This window comes from Sminthopsis crassicaudata, chromosome 3, assembly GCF_048593235.1.
Source record: "Sminthopsis crassicaudata isolate SCR6 chromosome 3, ASM4859323v1, whole genome shotgun sequence".
NCBI lineage: Eukaryota > Metazoa > Chordata > Mammalia > Dasyuromorphia > Dasyuridae > Sminthopsis > Sminthopsis crassicaudata.
In genome coordinates, this window is record NC_133619.1 from 473,762,028 (window position 1) to 473,780,590 (window position 18,563).

General features: G+C 35.6%; 2 protein-coding genes across 2 annotated transcripts in view; one reads left to right on the forward strand and one right to left on the reverse strand.

The window, feature by feature from the left end:
• The first annotated feature begins 224 nt into the window (after positions 1-224).
• ZAR1L (zygote arrest 1 like) lies at positions 225-6,103 on the forward strand. Its single transcript, XM_074303533.1, is given in 5 exon segments — positions 225-1,004; positions 3,503-3,595; positions 5,137-5,170; positions 5,173-5,210; positions 5,795-6,103. Coding segments are annotated over 5 exon segments (981 nt in total). The 5' UTR covers positions 225-332; the 3' UTR covers positions 5,939-6,103.
• A 5,283-nt stretch (positions 6,104-11,386) lies between these two features.
• Positions 11,387-18,563, reverse strand: part of FRY (FRY microtubule binding protein) — a 467,849-nt gene continuing 460,672 nt past the window's right edge. Inside the window, 3 exon segments of the mRNA XM_074303532.1 lie at positions 11,387-12,917; positions 14,039-14,241; positions 16,407-16,517. Of these exon segments, the coding sequence (XP_074159633.1) occupies positions 12,659-12,917; positions 14,039-14,241; positions 16,407-16,517 (573 nt within the window). The 3' untranslated portion in view covers positions 11,387-12,658.

Consider the following 18,563-nt stretch of genomic DNA (forward strand, 5'->3'; position numbering starts at 1 on the left):
AAAGCAAGAGATATAACCATGGTTGGCCCTAGAGGAAAGCAATGAAATGGGTGGGGTAAGAAGGTGATGGAAGTAAAATTCAGGTTAGTCTGGAAGGGGGCAGAATAAATGGTTCTGAGTGATGGAGAACCAGGTGGCAATTAGCACAGTGGGTATTTCCTAGTTTCTTATTTCAATCAGAGATAATAGGCAGCAGCTCCTACACAAACTTGAGATAAATGGAGAAGCTGGTGGTCGATCGAGGGGATGTGATTGGAAGAAGGAAGGTTTGGATGTTTTAGGAAGTGTGGAAGCACTGAAAACAAAACAAGAAAAGTAGGCATAGAATTTGGATGTGCTGTCCAGGGAGGGAGGGGGGGCCCATGGAGAGATTCGTTTGTTTCCCCTTGTATCAGGGCTATGGAAACCCCCTGGCCGTTGGCAGGCCCAGCCTCCCCAAGCAGAAGCACCCTGGGCCTTCTGCTTTCTTGATGGGCCCCGGGCAAGTGCCCGCCAACACAGGTGACTACTTGGACAGTTACAAGCGGGCACAGCTCAAGGCCATCCTGTCTCAGGTTAACCCTAACATGAGTCTGCGGCTGTGCAAAGCAAACACCAAAGACGTGGGGGTGCAGGTCAGCCCACGGGCGGATAAGTTCATTCAATGCTCCCTGGGGCCTCGGACCCTGCATAGCGGCTCCCCCTGTGAAGGCGGCAGCCCCTCCAGCCTCTCCACACGAGGCTTCTATTCTCCAGTGCTGGGTCGGGGGTTCCTGCTCCGCCTTAACAAGCAAGAAGGCCAGGGGAAAGGCAAGTTGTTCTCGGAGCCGGTGGAGTCCGGACCTCAGCAGCCCTTTTCTCCCGAGGCAGAAGGGACCAAGGAGGCTGAGGAACAGCCACTCCAGCTGGAAGAGAAGCCCCAGGGGGAGGGAGATGAAGAGACTGATGCCCCAGGGCAGGAGACCCAAGATGGAAAAGCTGAACTTCAGGAGGTAATTACTTTTCCCAAGAAGCCCACTTTCCAGGTAAGTCCCATCTTTAAAGGCTAACCCCTCCCCAAATTGTTCTCAGTCACCAGCATGGGTCTGTCCTTGTGCAATTTCCAAAGGTCTGTGAAAAACTGAGCAAACAGATTTATTTGAGGGAGGAAAAGAGAAGGTAATATGTATTTTAAAATGATATTATGTTTGCTAATAGAAACCAATCTTCTCTTCAGAAGGGTGACAGCAAATCATCTCAATTCTTTGGGCCTCTGTTTTCTTATATGCAAAGAGTGAATCTGTGTGTGTGTGTGTGTGTGTGTGTGTGTGTGTGTTACATGAACTCTAAGGTCTCTTTGATTTCTAAAATATGATCCTATAAGACTAATTTCAAGTTCAGGTTAGCCTTTGGCTTTACATGCTTATGTGCAGAGGGCCCTGTCATAATAAGGAAATTTCTAGTTTGGAACCTAGAGATAAAAAAATTAAGTTTGCATTTGGCCTGATTTCAGCACCCATTAGCTCAGTGACAGGGTAAGGGGCTTAGTTTACTCTTCTGGAAAAGCCCTTGGTGGTTGTTTGGGAAATGCTTGTTTGTGCTAGATAAGATGTTAAATTTTCAGGAATCTCTCTGGCTTCTTTTTTCCATGCATCTTGAGTCCCATGTCCACATTGTAAAAATAATAATGTGACTTTTAAATATGGCAACTAGAGCACAAAAGAAAAGCTTATTTTTGAACACTGTTAATATTAGTATATATTTAATTTATTAATATTAATTATTAATTAACAATGTTTTTCTGCATGGTTTGAATATTTGGACCCCAAACATGTATACAATTATATGGTTCAGAAATCTAGTGATGCTACTGATTTTGCAAATAACTAGTGAGGTGCCTCACATCAAAAATTTAACAATCAGTGATGAAATACAATTGTACTGTAAGAAGTGATGAGCCAGAGGACTTAAAAAAAACCTGGGAAGTCTTACATGAATAGAAACAAAGTGAAATGAGAAGAACTAAGAGAACATTATATATATAGTAACAGCAATATTATAAGGATGATCAGCTATGAAAAACTGATCAAGATAGTGAACCAAGGCAATTCTAGAGAACCCATGATGAAAAATATTATCCATGAACTAAATGACATCTAAAGGTACTCCTTATTTTGGCATCCTATATTTCTATAAGCATTGCACATTATCCCATGTGAAAAGAGAAAGTAAAGAGAAAACAGATTAACTCTCAGGGTAGATTGAAGCATAATTTAAAAAAAAACTGTCTTGCTTTTGTGTTTTCTTTTTCAACATGGCTAATATGAAATTTATTTTGCATGATTTCACATGTATAATACCCATCATATTGCTTGCTTTCTCATTGGTTAAGTGATGAAAAGGGAGAGGGGAGATTTGTAATTTATAGTTTTAAAAAAAGGAATGTTAAAAAATGTTTAAATGTAATTGGGAAATATTTAATGAAAAATATATTTATGACATGTTATTTTACAGTAATGATAATTACAGTAAATAATTATATTATTAATAATATTAAAATCTACTAAAATTAATACTACTAAAAATTAATAACCAATTCTAGCTAGATAAGGTACTGGATTAAGATTTTAAAGGAGAAATTTAGTGTCCAGAACAAATAGAAGTGACAGTCTCATTGTTTGCTGTCCTGGCCAGATTATATCTAGATTTCCTATTATATTCTAGTATGATTAGCTCATGCTAAGAGACATACTTATAAGGCAAAGCTTGTCCAAAGAAGGGTTAGTAGAATGAGAATGATGAGGAATTTAAAATGGCTGGAAGAAATGAATGTTTACTTGGCCCGCAGCAGAGAATATTGGGAGCGAGAATTAGAACTAGCCTTAAATATATGAAGGGCTGTCGGATGACAGAGGTATGAGACTTTTTTCTCTTGATCACAGAAGACATCAGGATACAAGGGATGGAAATTGCAACAGCAGATTTTTATTCTCTTATTAAGATAAACTTCTAACAATTGCAACTGTCCCAAACTTGAATGGTGGCTGCCTTGGCAAAATACTGAGCTCCTCAGTCACTGGAGCTCTTTAAGCTGAGGCTGGATGACTGTTAAAGGATTTTGTAGAAGGGAGGATTTTTCTGCTTTGGGTTACATCAGATGACCTCCAAGGTCTTGTGTGGTTCTGAAATTCTTTGCTATTTAAGGATGTGTAATGCTTATAGAAATATGGAATGCCAGAATTAGAGAGGCATCTTTAGATATTGTTTAGCTCAATCTCACTGAATTATAAATAAGGAAACTTAGGCCCAGGAGGTAGAGTGACTTGCAATTGGTGTTTAGAGTTCTTAAAAGAATCTGGGGCATCTTTCCAAAACCCAGAGAATCCCATCATTTAGGAGCAGTGGAGCCTAATGACAAAAGGTTAAGCAAACTTTGTTCTCTTGGTTTATCTCTCAAATTTTGTAAGATTCTAAAAAAAGTTAAGGGAATAGTTGTATCTTGAGAGTAGTCATGAGCTTTTTTTTTCTTCTTTCCTTATTGCAGTTTTTGGAACAGAAATATGGTTACTTTCACTGTAAAGACTGTAAGACCAGGTGGGAGAGTGCTTATGTCTGGTGTATTTCTGGAACTAATAAGGTAAGTGAAAAGAATAATTAGAAGAAATATTTTTCTTCTAGCTCTTAAGGTGAAAATATTTCTTGGCCTGTTGGCCCTCTTTACTAATGAAACCACTGATCTAGAATACAGAAAACAATTTTCTGTACTCTACCATGGTCAGATTGCTTCTGGAATACTGTATTCAATTTGAACGCTACACTTTAGGAAGGAATTATGCTAGAGAGCATGGAATTTCAGACAGCCAGGATGCTGAAGGGCCTCAACTCTGTTCTATGTGATCCACAGAAGGAATGAAGGATCCCAGCCTCGAAATGATCCTGGGGAAATATATTATCTTTGGCCTGTCATGTGAAAAAGATTATTAGACTTGTTCTGTTTGGGCAATGAGTAGAAGTTAAAAAGAGGTGAAATTAGGCTTTATATCAGGAAAAACTTCTTAAGAATTAGAATTGTCCAAAAGCAGAATAGTTGGTTTCAGACCCGATAGTTTTCCCTTTAATTAGAGGTATTTGCAGTTATCTACCTTTATCATATAAATGTCAATTACAATAACTTTTATCCTTTAAAAAAAAAATTAACACTTGGGAACCAAAATCAGTTTGTGTTTTTCTGATCACTACAAAAAAACAGAAAACCCAACTTTAAAAAGTCTTAACACAAAATGTAAATAGGACCACAGTTTATGAATTTGCTGCTGATTTTTTTCCTCTTCTTGGTCATTAGTTACACAAATATATAAAGGCACACAATCCACACATACTTGTAATATATAAATTGAAAGGTATACATATGCGCATGTATTTATACACATGCACAGATACCTATATAGATATATATGGATATATACAACCAACACACACCATATCTGTGCCAGTAGGTAGTCTCATGCTGAATATCATATTTTGTTTTTTCTGCCTCTGGTACAATAGAAAGAGCAAAAATTTCTGGTGATGGAAGATCTGGATTTAAATCCTGCCTCTGAAACTTACTCCCTGTGACTTGGGGAAATCACGAAAATTCACTTAGTCTTAGTTTCTCTCTCTCTCTCTCTCTCTCTCTCTCTCTCTCTCTCTCTCTCTCTCTCTCTCTCTCTCTCTCTCTCTCTCTCGATGTCGCTATATCTATATGCATGTATATCTATCTATAGATTGGTCTAGATGTCCCTCTGGGGTCTCTTTTAAACTCTAGATACTCTGTTAGGTCAGATGGACATTTTTGGGGTTTGCTTATGGCTTGAACCACTTTCTTAGGGAATCAAGAAATTTTCATGGTAGGCCACCAGATGGAGCAATAAGTATAAATGTGCTTCATCTTAATTTATTATATCTAAAAGCTTGCTTTCCTGGAGGAAGGAAAAGAGAACAAAGCAGTATAATTGGTCTAAAGCTTGAGCAGCCCATTAGTGGTCTAAATCTGACCTTGAGATCTAGTTGTGTATCAATGCATTTATTTATTACATTTATTGCCCTTTGTGGATAAGAATAAGGTTGATTTTTACTGGATTAAAAATAGGGAAACTGAGATACGTAAACTTTTATAAATGCCAAATTTCTCTTCAGGTTTATTTCAAACAACTTTGTCGCAAATGTCAAAAAGCTTTAACCCTTATCGAGTGGAAGGGATCCAGTGCCAGGTAAGGCAGAATTTTGTTTACAATAATCAATAGAAGTTAGAATATAATCATAAACCTCTTCCTTCCAATGTACATAATAATCTAACCAAACCATTCCAGAAGGTATTTTAAACAATTACAAATAATTTTCATTAGAAAAAATGATTGTACAATTTTTTTGGTAACTTGATCCAATGTTTCAGTACTTCTCGGGAAAATCTGTCAATTTAAGTCTCATTCTACAGCAAAGCTTCTTGAACTGTGGAGTCATAACCCATTATGGGGATCACATAACTGAATATATGGGGATGATGAAATTATTTATTGTCAGTGTTTTGTATACTTTTTTTAATATACCAAACTTCTCCTCATCAAAGTCTACTACTTCTTGATACCATCTTCCACAATATTTCTTTCCCACAAAAAGTATGGGGTTTGAATAAACTTAAGTTGTGACTCAGTTTGACATATAGCTCCTTGAGGAAATAAAAGCAAGATGAAGAGTAAATGTGGGACATAATCCACTGATGGTGCTTTAGATTCATTTTGGTTGTTTTTCTCCTTAAACTGAAGGAAACATTCTTTTTTTTTTTCCCCCCTTAAAGACTTGTTCAAAGTCTCGCTGCTCCTGTCCTCAGAAGAAAAGACATATTGACCTAAAGAGGCCTCATCGCCAGGAACTCTGTGGTCGCTGCAAAGACAAGAGACTCTCCTGTGATAATATTTACAGCTTTAAGTATATTGTCTGAATATGATAGGGTCCTGGGGCTCTTTTTGTTGCATTTTGTCTATCCTTTTGTCATTTGGCTTTGACCTGGCATGGAAAATGGATTAGGCTTTTGTATTTTTTGTAAAATTTGTAGAATGAAAATTGAATATTATAAATAGAATAAAATAACTTATGTAAAATTCATGGCAAAGGCATGTTCAGTGTGGTGATTATGGGGCATAGTCAGTGAAGTAGAGGGCTAGGGACACTATTTTATATTTATGATAATGTTGAGAGCGACAATTGGTTGTGTGGGGACAGATTATACAGTCTATAGTCTTTGTATCCCACTAAGGCAAGAAGCAAATGCTCTTGTAATTTGGTATACTAGGGGGGGTATGTGCTTCCTGATAGTGACTGGAAGATTGATTAATGATAGCAAATTTTTGGACTGAATTGTGGCAAGAACAAGTAGAGAAATACTTGTTAAAAAATGGATTTGGATCTCCAGCTGTAGTTGGTAAATGACTCAACTACATTTGACATAAACATAAAACATGTTTTAGCCACTAAACCTTCCTGTGGTCAATTAAAACAGATGTAGAAGAGAAGCTCTTCTACACACAAACAGGATGAAATGGAAAAATGAACATGCAAGTTACTTTTCATTTAATGTAATTCATTTAATTTAATTTCATTCTAGCTTCTGCAAGTAGAATATTACATTTACTCCTTTTAGAGTATGGATTTGGCTCATCTGATTGGCTAAAGTTGCAGATAAACCAGCTTTAAATTTGTGTCCAAGGCTACTTCTAAATGGTAGCCTGCTTTTATAGAAGTGAACATCCTATCCTTTGATTCTTGAGATGTATTAGCTGTTTTATAGAATAATATTGGCCTCTGCTTTCACAAAGTAGTATCAGTTAGTATGGTTAAATATTAAGCTGCTCTTTAGTCTTTTGAAGCTTCAGAATTCTAAATCTAAAGTTTCTTATCTGTAGGGCTTAGCATATGATAGACATAACATGACTTTAATAAAGTAATTTGCCATTCCCTTGAGAAACAGGTAAAACTGAGAAGACGATGGTGGCTCATGAGTGGTAATGGCTGTTGATAGATGAGGCCCTCTTGGTGATGGTATTGATCGATCTTATGCTCTAATCTCTTGATGCACTAGTTTTTCTTTAGCTGTGAGATTGATGGTTGTCATGACAGTTGGCAAGACATTAAGATGGATTTGGATAATTAATACCAAATGTTTAACATTTCAAATTGAGTCCTAATTAGGCTTCCTAGTAAGTGGATTTTGGGTTGATCTTTCCACAAGAAGAAGCTTAACAAGGTTTTATAACTTTGGGTAGGGAGGAAGTAGTTGAATACAAATCTTGTTAATGATTTATCCTAAAAATTATTTCGATGGGAGAAAAAAAATCCAAATCTTCATTTTCCTCTTTTCCTTCTCTCTTTCTTCTCTACCACTCAATTATATTATCTCTTATCAAATCTGCCAAGGTAAGCTTCCTATTGAAGGAACTCTGAAGTATAAGGAACTTTGAATTCTTGGCTCTTAATTTGCTTGTGGAGACTTATTTCCAACAGACTGCACTTCTTTGTATATATCTATCATGCCCTATGCCAGTATCTCTCCCTTCCCCTCTTAATTTCTTTTGGGGGCTGTCTTTTTCCCTTTAGACTGTAAGCTTGAGTGCAGGAATTATCCTTCTTTTTCATGTTGTATCCTAGCACTTAGCACAGTGCTTGACACAGAGTAGTCATAATGTCACTAGCTGACTATTCTCTCATTTCCTTTCCCCAACTTACAACCAGATATATTTTTGAATATTCTTTTGATGTCATGTTCATTATTACCTCTGTTGCTTCTGGTCATATCTCATCCATTGCAATCCACTTTTTCAAAGCCCCAAATCACACCTGACTACATCAGCCCTAACTGAATTTTCTTCCCCAAAGCACTCCTATAACATTTATAGTATAATATAATATACAATTTAGCACTTTAATCCTGTCTTGCTACTGTCATGATCTTAGCTACTCTTCTAGATTGTAGAGTAAGGTTGACATGCAATCCTGATTTTCGGCAGTTATTGCAGAAATAATTTAGTCTAACTAAAAAGTCAATTCTGAGGTAGAAAAGAATATTCTCTACTAGAGGAAGATTTCTACTTCTATCTCAAGTGACATGTCCTAGGTATGCCTAATCATGCCTATTTCCCTTTCTGTTCATACTTAGTACATAAGGTCTATTCATTAAGATGCCTCTGGGGAATTAGTCTTAAAGTAATAGAAGTATCTTCCCATGAGAATGATGAAGAAACCCCAAAATTCTGAAAAATCCTTAAAGGAGAAAACCTCCTTGGACTTTGCCTCAGGGAGGGGACTCCACCCTAAATACAAACAGTTTCATCTTTATCTGGCTCAGTCCTGAAACCCAATGAATTCAATTCAAATTATAATCCTGGCTGAAACCCAGTCAGGAGCCAACCTGGGACTCTACCCACAGGCCCCCTTCAGCTTGTAGCCAAAGCCCCCTATTATAAAAGAGCCAAGCTGGAGTCTTCTCTTTGCAGAGGTCCCAAACATGGCAGCCTTACACCTGGCATGTCAAAGGATTTCTGCCCACTGGAACCCTGGTTCTGGTGTCCTCCTCTCTTTACCTTTTAAAACCTTACTTCCAAACCCCATAATAAACCTCTTTTATCAATCTAGGTTTTCAGGTCTGTAAATTCCTTTATAGGGGACTCTTGTGCTGCTACTAGACCTCATTTAACTCTGTATCCTTGCGCCAAATCTAAAGGGATTGCAGGGGAGCTGTACCCTAAACCTGCCACTAGACCTCAAACCTAATTTCATCTAGGTACCCCAATTATAAACCTCATCAAGAACAAGGGGTATTTTTTTTTCTTTACCACTACTATAGCTAAAAGATGTTTTGGGAAAAAAATAAAAATAAAAAAAAAAAACTTCATAGCTTTGAAGGTTCAGGAAGTTGGTATTATTATCCGATCTCTCCCTTCTCTGGGAACCTGATTTTTGCTGGTTAAATTCCTGGTAGATTAATTTATAAACCAGAATGCCAATTTATCAGTTTGTCAGATAGATCTTTTATATTTCAAGCTCAGGATGCACCTAAGGGATCCATATATTCCTGCCCTACTAGGCTGTCTTTATATTCTATGCATCAGATCTTAAAATAACCAGGTTAATTCTAGGAAGCTGAATTCTAGGAAGATTTTATTTATAAGCTTATATATGTATGTGAGGTGGGTTAGGGGATGTGCGTGCTATATGTGATCTCAAAGTTGGAAGGGACCTGAGAGATTATTTGTCAAATACACAACTCGGTTGATCATTCCTAGAGCACTCTCTTTCTAGGACAGCATCAATTATTTTGTTTCTCTTAAACTAGTTAGCACAGTACTGAGCACATAGCAGACATTCAAATGTGTGGATGTTTGTGTATAGGTTTGGGACTGGGAAGGATCTGTAAGGCCTTTTATCCTACCATTCTGTTATCTAGGATAAACCCTCGGGGTATTGCCAGCCTAGAAATTCCCCCCTCCTCCAACTGCCCTGAATTGTAAGTTTATGCTTTTTCTGTCTCTTACTTTAAGGAACACTACAATTTTTGCATTTCAATTTGGGATAGCTGAAATGTCAGTTTTTATCTGTCATATAAGTGGAGATGCCTTTTTTTTTTTTTTTTTTTGGTCTTCCACAATTAAGTTTAAACTACAAGTTGTGATTCTTGTCTGTAAGAGAATATAGCAACAAAAAAAGTCAATACTTGGTCAATCTTTTCTATTCTAGGCAGAAAATAAAAAATGGAATCTGCAAGCAATTATATTTTGTGACTTAAAGGAAGCCTAAGAGTTTATCGATCAATGTAAATCCTTGGCAAATTAGCTTTCAGATGTCAGTCACACAATAATATATTGCCAACTGTGATCTTTCGCATCATATAATTAAAAATTAATTCCTATTCATTTTCAAGTGTTATTAAAATTATCTACAACTTTTATTTTCTTTCCTGATCCAGATTTCTTGATCATTCAACATACTCCCATTCTTGACACTAACCACTTCTCTAGTATGTGCACAAGGAACCCAAATTAATTTTAATATTATTTATTAATACTTTAAGGACCCATGGTCTTGTTGTAGCCTCTCCATGCTTTAGATGAGATAATTTTCATGAGCTGCTTATGTGTCTCCCTACTTCAAATGATCATGCAGGAGCCAATAGTTTGCTAAGGAACTGCTTTCTAATTAAGACCAGATTGCAGTCTATTTCCAGATCTATCTTCAAAGTCTTTCTAGCATGGTGGAATCTTTTAAAACTGGATCTGGGGCAGTTAGGTCGTGTAATGTATACAGCACCAGCTCTGAAGTAATGAGAACCCGAGTTCAAATCTGAACTCAGACACTTCCTAGTTGTGTGACCCTGGGCAAGTCACTTAAGCCAATTGCCTCAGCAATCCCCCCCCACCCCAAAACAAAACCAAAAAACTTTGGGTCTGATTACAATCATTAAGTATACGGACAGAATCCTCCATGCCAGAATGAGGCATCAGAGTCATTTACTTGGTAGTAGAATTTTAACATTGTCGTGAGTAAACATAATTAAGGAGGCCAGGTATCAAGAGAATCATATCCTATATTCTAGAGAAAAACAGAAACACTGATAACCTATTGGCCCAGCTTCTTAAACTGTGGTTTGTGATTCCATATGGAGTCTCATAACTGAAATTGAAGGTCATGAAATTATGATTTATTCTCAGTAAATGCTTGATTTGTATTCATATTTTATATATCTATATACTTGGGGTCATGTAAAAATTTCTTGGGTAAAAAGGGGTTATGAGTGAGAAGTTTAAGAAGCCATGTTCTATGCCATTTATATCCTGTTCTTTTTTTTTTTTTTTTTTCTCCCCTACTAAGGGTAGATAATCTATAATTACTAGAAAAATTGAAATATGACTTCTTTCTTTGCTGTTTATTTTGGAATAGAGATTGGCAAACTATAACTGAGGGCCAAGTCTGGCTTGCTGCTTATGAGCCTGCCAAGCTAAGGGGAAGGGGTTTACATTTTTAAAATAAAATGAAGCTTTGTTTTAAAAATGTAAAAGTCATTCTTAACTGGGGTTCATACCAAAAAACCCCCCCAAAACCAAAGAACAGGTGCAGGCTGCATTTTGGGCAGTAGTTTGCTGACTCCTGTTCTAGAAACTTTTCCTCCTTCCTAGTTTGTATCCTAATGAGTTTCTAAGATTTATTGTTAAATTGAGAATTTCAAATTTATTGTGACCATTTTGTTTTTCTTAGTGAACTCTGCTTTTCATAGTGAAGGATACACTATTTGATTTTGCTCCTGAAACAAGCTAGATCACTTCTTCCTTAGGTAGGAAGATAAATTTAGGTAAAAGACAAACATCTTCGTGAATTAGCAGTAAAATGAATTGCCACGATATGACTTTTTATCTTTTACTTATTGGACGCATTGAATAAAAATATCAACCAAGTTACTTCACAAAACCTGCAAGTGTATTTACAGAGTGAATAAGTTACATAGACCACATCTGAATAGAAGTGTTTCTGATGTGCAACAGGTTTACACACCCACATTTTAACACTTGACAGCATTAAGTGTGAGGGGGGAAATTTATAAGAATGGGTGTTTGTGTGTGTGTGTATGTGTATATATGTATATGCATATACATATATATATGTATAAAACAAATAAAATATCATCTACGAAACAAAGTGAGGACTTGCACTTCACCTTGATAGTTCTATTTTCTGTTATCCAAGTGGACATTAAATTAAAATATGCATGCATGACAGATTAGAGGATTTAGACAGTTAATGTGGATGTATTAACTTTGTTCTACAAAATGTCAAAGTTAATTCAAATTAACAACCATCTTTTTTTTTTTTTTTTTTTTTTTTTTTTTTTGTAATATAAATATGTTCATAAAAGCAACCCTCTAGGAAAAAGCAGCCAAGATCCTTAAAAAAAAATTCTACCTATACCATTAATGGTACTTGGGTCCCAATAACAGACCTCTGCAAAGCAATCCAGTACCTTCAGAGACAGTAGCCTAGCAACATTAAGAAATGTACTTCATAGCAGCTCATTTTAGATACAGTAATCGTATTCAAATTACAGTGTATGTTAAATTGTAGTCCATTTACAGTTTGTTTTCAAATATACAGGCGCTCAGCTTTTGACCAACTGTCTCAGTTTCTATTGGCCAGCTTCATTCTGCCTGCCCCTTTTCTGCCCCTCCCCCCAGAAAAGAAAAAAGAAGAAAAATACAGGAAAATAATATACAAGTTTTAGGATATAAAAAGAAAAAAAAATTAGTAAAGGGAACATTGCACTTTTGCCAATCTAAAACCAGTTTCTAGAAAGGAAGGTATTGTTCAGTGTTGTCGGCTTTGGTATGCAATGGAAGTCGCCTCTTCAGTAGTGAGTTGTGGTTGCTCAGTGAAATGCTAACTTTTTGTGCAACACAGCACGGAGACTTGAGAATGTCCGGTGTGTTCTAGGCTACCTTTGTTCTGACAGTATTGCTACACATTGGAAGTTCCGCCCACCTCTTTGTAGAAAAAGTCCTACAGGTAACAAGAGGGAGGACAGCCTGGCCAAGTCTTCTGAAGACTGAAAAGACACTGGAAGACATCACTCCAGCATGGCAGCACTCCCAGCTTGGAACCAGCGGAGGACGGAAGACTCCTGTCAGAGACTTGTGCCTGAAACACTGGAGTCTGGGAGAAAAGTTGTGAGGACTCGGTAGCTCTGAGCCCTGCGAATCATGTCCCGGATCTCTATGTTGAGCTCCATCAGCTTGGTGCAGATTTCCGTGAGGCTCTGGTTGGATCCCACTAGTGCATAAGTACCAGTCTGTCCCAGTGTTTGATGTCGGAAGTAAATGTTCAGTAGTGTCTGGACCTCATCATCGGAGCTGCTCCCAAAGATGTCATTGGGCCATAAACTCCTGCAGTGGGAGACGGACAATACATGTTTCTTCAGCATTGCTTACAAAGTCAGGAGAGCTTGCTTCATTGTATACATTTATTCACTCATGTCTTTAGTAAAAGACTATTTATTACTGACTGGAGGCAAAAAATTCTCCCACTGACCCAGTTAGGTAAAGAGATGGGCACTGTGCCCATAGTACTTATAAGACATAATGCTACAGAATACTGAAGGTGGAGAAAAGAAACTTAATGATTAGTTTACAAAGAATTGTAGAATCTCAGAGTTGGCTGAATTGGCATAAATCATCATCCCCAACTTCTTAAACCGTGGTTCATGATCCTATATGGGATCTTGTAACTGAATGTGGAAGTCATGAAATTATGATCAATAAATGTTTGACTTGTATATTTATTTTATATACCTATATACCCTATATCACATAAAAAATTTCTTGGGTGAAAAGAGGCAGGGAGCAGAAAAATTTTAAGAAGTCCTTAACTGAATTACCTGGCATGTGTTATCAACCATTTCATTATTTTAGATATGATACATATAACAAAGATGACTTGATTCAATGACCAACACAAAACCATTAATATAGATTTCTAAAGTATGAAGAGCTGTTTATTTTTCTCTCTCTCCTACTCATTTTTTTTTTCTGGCTAACTGCAAGACCTAGTAGTAAGAAAATCAGAGTTGGGTTTGAGAACTGATTCTGTCACCTCTAAACTATGTGGTAATGCACTGCTCTGCATAGGATCAGAGTTTTAGACCTGAAAGGGAACTTAGTGGACATTGAGTGTAATCCCCCTCAATTTACAGATGAAGAAACTGAATCCCAAAGAGGATAATTAATTTGCTCAGGGTAACACAGGCATGCGTTTGAAGTGGAATCTGAATACAGGTCTTCTTGACTCCAAATAAAGCACTTTTTGCACTTTCCTTTGCTACCTGATTGAGTCTCAGATTCCTTTTCCACAAACTGGGTCTGATTTTGGCAGACTGATGATAAAGTTCCTCAGAGCAAATAGTGAAATGCTTCTCTTCCCCCAGGGTCACCTAAGTAAAGGTCATAACAACCTCATGTATGTCCCACAAATGGCAACAAAAGAGATCCCACATGTGGTTAAGACTTACCTGCATTCTCTGATTTGCCGTAATGCTTTGCCAAGTTCATTGTTCTTCAGGCATTCTAGCATAGATTGGATGGCTGCTTCTGTGGAGCTGAATGTAGGCTCAGGCCAGGAGGACTCTATGTACAGGGGATCCATAGCAATGGCAGCTGTTGCGTCCTTCAGGTTTTTCTTTAAGTCACTTAGCTCTCTGGACATATTCAACAGCTGTGAAAGAAAAAGAAAAGAGACCACAATAGGTGCAGATAGGGCATTAACTTTTCTGTTTATACATTTTGTGTATGTAGTTAAGCAAAAAAGAACCTTGCTGAACCCGAAGTGACAAGTGAGTCATGACAAAAAAATATGGCACAGTAAGTGTAGGTGTAAATGAGGTAACAATGATTTATAGTGTGCTGTGTAGACAGACACATCCTCCCCATTTACTACACACTCCCACTCCCCAAACTTGTTTATCATTACTTTCTCCATATAGACTCCCCAGGAGTCATATCCAGATAACTGTTTGTGCTTCTTTTCTTTACCAGTATTTTTCATATCACAATAGAAAGATTTCTACTATTTATCTAGAAAATGAAAGGAAAGTCTCAAATTGGGATTGCATTTTATTATTATTATTATTATTTTTATTTTATCTTTCCTGAGGCTGGGGTTAAGTGACTTGCCCAGGGTCACACAGCTAGGAAATATTAAGTGTCTGAGACCAGATTTGAACTCGGGTCCTCCTGAATTCAGGGCTGGTGCTCTATCCACTCGCCACCTAGCTGCCCTGGGATTGCATTTTAGAAGTCACACAGGTGACCATAAAATTTTTCCCTTAAAAAGGGAAAGACTTGAAAGATCATTCCTTGGCAGTCAAAGAGAATTTTTGCTGCTTCTTAGAGATTAAAAAGTATAAATATGACAAGAACACTTCTTTGTAATTTGATTCTGGGAGTATTTCACCAAAAAGGCATGCTAAGATAAGTATTTTGTAAAAAAATAAATGAATAAATAAAAATAAGGATTTAAAATCTCAACTATTTCTATAAAGGAAAGTTCTAGCAAGGTATGCCATTTTTTATCTTTAAAATTTTGTAATATTTTCCTCATCCATTTAAACAATTTGATCTTATGTGCTACAAAAGCATGGTAAAAAGATGCTTTTACTGATATTTTATTAAATAAATTCTTTTAAATTAAAATTTGAAAGTATCCTGCTCTACAGAAGTTGGGAAATGAGCATTTTCCGTCTTCAAATTAGTCTTTCTACTAATCTACATTAAAATAAAACTTGAGTTGTTCTTTTTAGTGATTTGGATTATATTCTTCTAGCTTCTGGATGAAGACAATCCTGCTTTATAATCAGAAAGGTCAAGTGGTAGGAAAAAGAGTAAAGCTTAGCCTGGCTTATCTGTCCCAGAAATAAATAACATCATTTTCCCTGACACTGGATCATTTGTAAGCCAAAGAATATATATTCTTCATAAATTGTCCTGAAGAGAGTGATTGACTAAAGAGAAAAGAGAATACAGGGTACAACTTATTCTTTTAATTAAATAATACTGTTTACTTTTATAAAGAATATTCATATATATATACACATTCTTTTCAATAATTTTTGGATGTGTTCGTATATAAGGTTACAGGTCATCTCTCTAATGACCTAACTTTTGGATGGTTTATAGAAATTCTCCTTAGAGAAAGGATCATGCTAATTTTTCCCAATCAGTGATGGGCTGAGCTGATCAGCCAGGTGAGTATTCTATCTTGCTTTTTTGGTTCTGAGGAGACAAAGATCTAAAAGAATTTTAATTTCTCTGACTGTATTAGCTCTTCTAAAGATAATATTTTCAAATTTAAAGTAATTTCAGTTTTTATTTTTTAAAGCTCCTTTCTTGCTAATATATCATAGTCTTAAGTTCAATATTAGTTATTCCTAAAGGAAGGTGAAATCTTAAAAAATTGAATAAACATAAATGCTGCTTTTTTATTTCATTAAGAGAATAACATTTTCTTTATTCACCTATTCAATTCAGCATATCTTACATATATGAGTTGTGGAGAGAGTCATTAAAACTGCCTTAGGAATTATTAAGAATAATAGCATTATCTCCCCTATGCCATCATTCTTTGCTTATAACATCTCTCTCTAAAACATGTCAATGATTCTCCAAATGCCTACTAGGCAAAAAGTATTTGAGAACCCTATCTTTTTTTTATAAAAACAGAAAGATGAGATGTTTTTTCAGCACAGTAGGTCTAAGATAACTAATTACCTGTGAATCAATGAAATCTCATATTGTCATGGGGAGGGAGTAATAGTGGAAAGGAAAAACTCAAAACAGAACTGATCCCTTGAATGAAAAGATTGGGTTGGGCTTATGACTTACCTCTGGCATGGAACTAACTTCATGCACCTGGCCAATGAGTTTGCAGTAGGACTGAAAAAGCAACAGCAGCTGGAAGTGTAGTTTATATAATCTCTGACACAGTTCCAATTGCTAAAGAAAGAATTTATAGGGGAAGACATAGTTATTAAGTAATAGGTTTTTTAAAATAACCTTCTTGGAATTAGTTTTATATAATAAGTAAAATATATGGGTTCATAAGTTTCAATCTTTTAAATGAAGTATGATTAGCCATTTAAATTAAAAATAAAACAAAAATCCAATCAATGAATGTATGTAAAATTTAAAATTGTCTGTGAATCAGAATAAGTAATGTGGAATAGCCATAATCCCCTGAGGAATGTCTGGTAAAGAGGACCAAAGAGGTTTATCCTGTTTGCTAAGTTATAATTTTTAGACATTACTGACAATGAGCATAATTTTATGAGATGGTAATCTGGTTTTTTTTAAGTGAAAAATATTTTTTAATAAAAGTGTATTTTGAAAGGGAAAACATTAAGTTGCTCTGAGTAGGTCACCTTAGCATTATATTATATAAGCAGAATCCCAGAGTGATGAGCCTTGCTTAATTATTTATAAGTACTATTAAGGAAAGAGCACACACAGACAATTAAAAAAAAGTTTTTATGACTATCACACGCAAGATATTTTTACAAATCAATAAAATGTTTTTAAAATATCAAAATTAGATTTGTTATTATTAGAGGGAATATATATATATATAATGATAATCAAAGAGCTTATGCTTTATAAATGCTTTATAGGAAGAGTACAACATTTTTTATGGAAAGTAAATTTAGAAGTAATTGCAGGAACTGGACACTAAGCTCCACTGAAATGGATAATTCTGGACTTTAAAAAAGTTATTTTCATTATAATCAGAATAGCTCACACATATCTTTTAGGGAAAAGGAGTCAATATCTTTTACTCTTGGGAGAATTATCATCCAGTCTTTTTTTTTTTTTTTTTTTTTTTAATAACTATTTTCTCTAAAACCTGGCATTGATACTTCTTGTTGTTGGTCTGATGAATAAGGTAGTTGATGGGAAAGATTACTCAAAACGATGAGAACTAACCCCCAGAATTCATGCTTGGCATTCAGAAGGCACTTAATAATTGTTTACTGAATTGAATTAGACTGACATATATATGACAACTAGACATGAGCTGTGGGAATCCAAACCACCCAGTGTTTCTTTTCTTAATTAGGATTAAATTAAAAACAAAATAGGGCATTTTTAAAACTCCCAATCCAAGAATATCTCAAAGAATGAGGAATTATAAATCTAGTTATTAAAATTTAGCTCGTTGTTACATATAAGCTACTCAAGATCTCTTTTCTCCAAATGAGTCTGATAAAATTTAAAATGGGGGCCGGGGAAGAAGAGGTGATTACTGGTTGTCAAAAAAGACAATGCCATTTAAAAACTGACTGATATAATATATAATCAAACCATATATATCTGAACTTTATGAAGTTAGATTCTTTTTTGATTTATGAAAGAAAATATGATTGAGTTGACCTCTGTGAAGAGGCTAATAGGTTAGGTTTCAAGCACTCTCTAGTGCAAAGGAAAGTTTTCAATGTTTAAAACAGAAATGTTAAACTGCATGCTGCCCACAACACTCTGAGTGCTGTTGAACCAGATTTGGGAAATATTTAAGAAAATAAATAAAAACACAATGAAACATAGATAATATTAGTATGTGGTTTTCTAAGTCAATATGCAGCCTGCAGTGATCTTTATGCACAGTTTGGTGTTCCCCTCTTTCTGAGGTTGACACCACTCATCTTTCAACAAACTTTTCTTTATAGAAACCTTTTGATAGCTGATTTATAAATGAAAGAATTCTATTTAGTAGAATTAAAATTTTTTATTTTACTTAGTAGAATTTTAAATCCTATTTAAAATCTTATTCTATTGATAGTAAAAAAAAACTATAAAAAGACCTAATGGTAATTTTACAATTCAGTAGAGACAGCTCTGCAATTTAATTCAACTTAAAACTCTAATAAAATTTGTGATGTACACAAACTTCAAATAATATTATTATACACATATAATACATGTTTATATATAATATAAATTATTATTGTAAATGACCCATGTACTATATTAGAAATCATAGCAATTTAG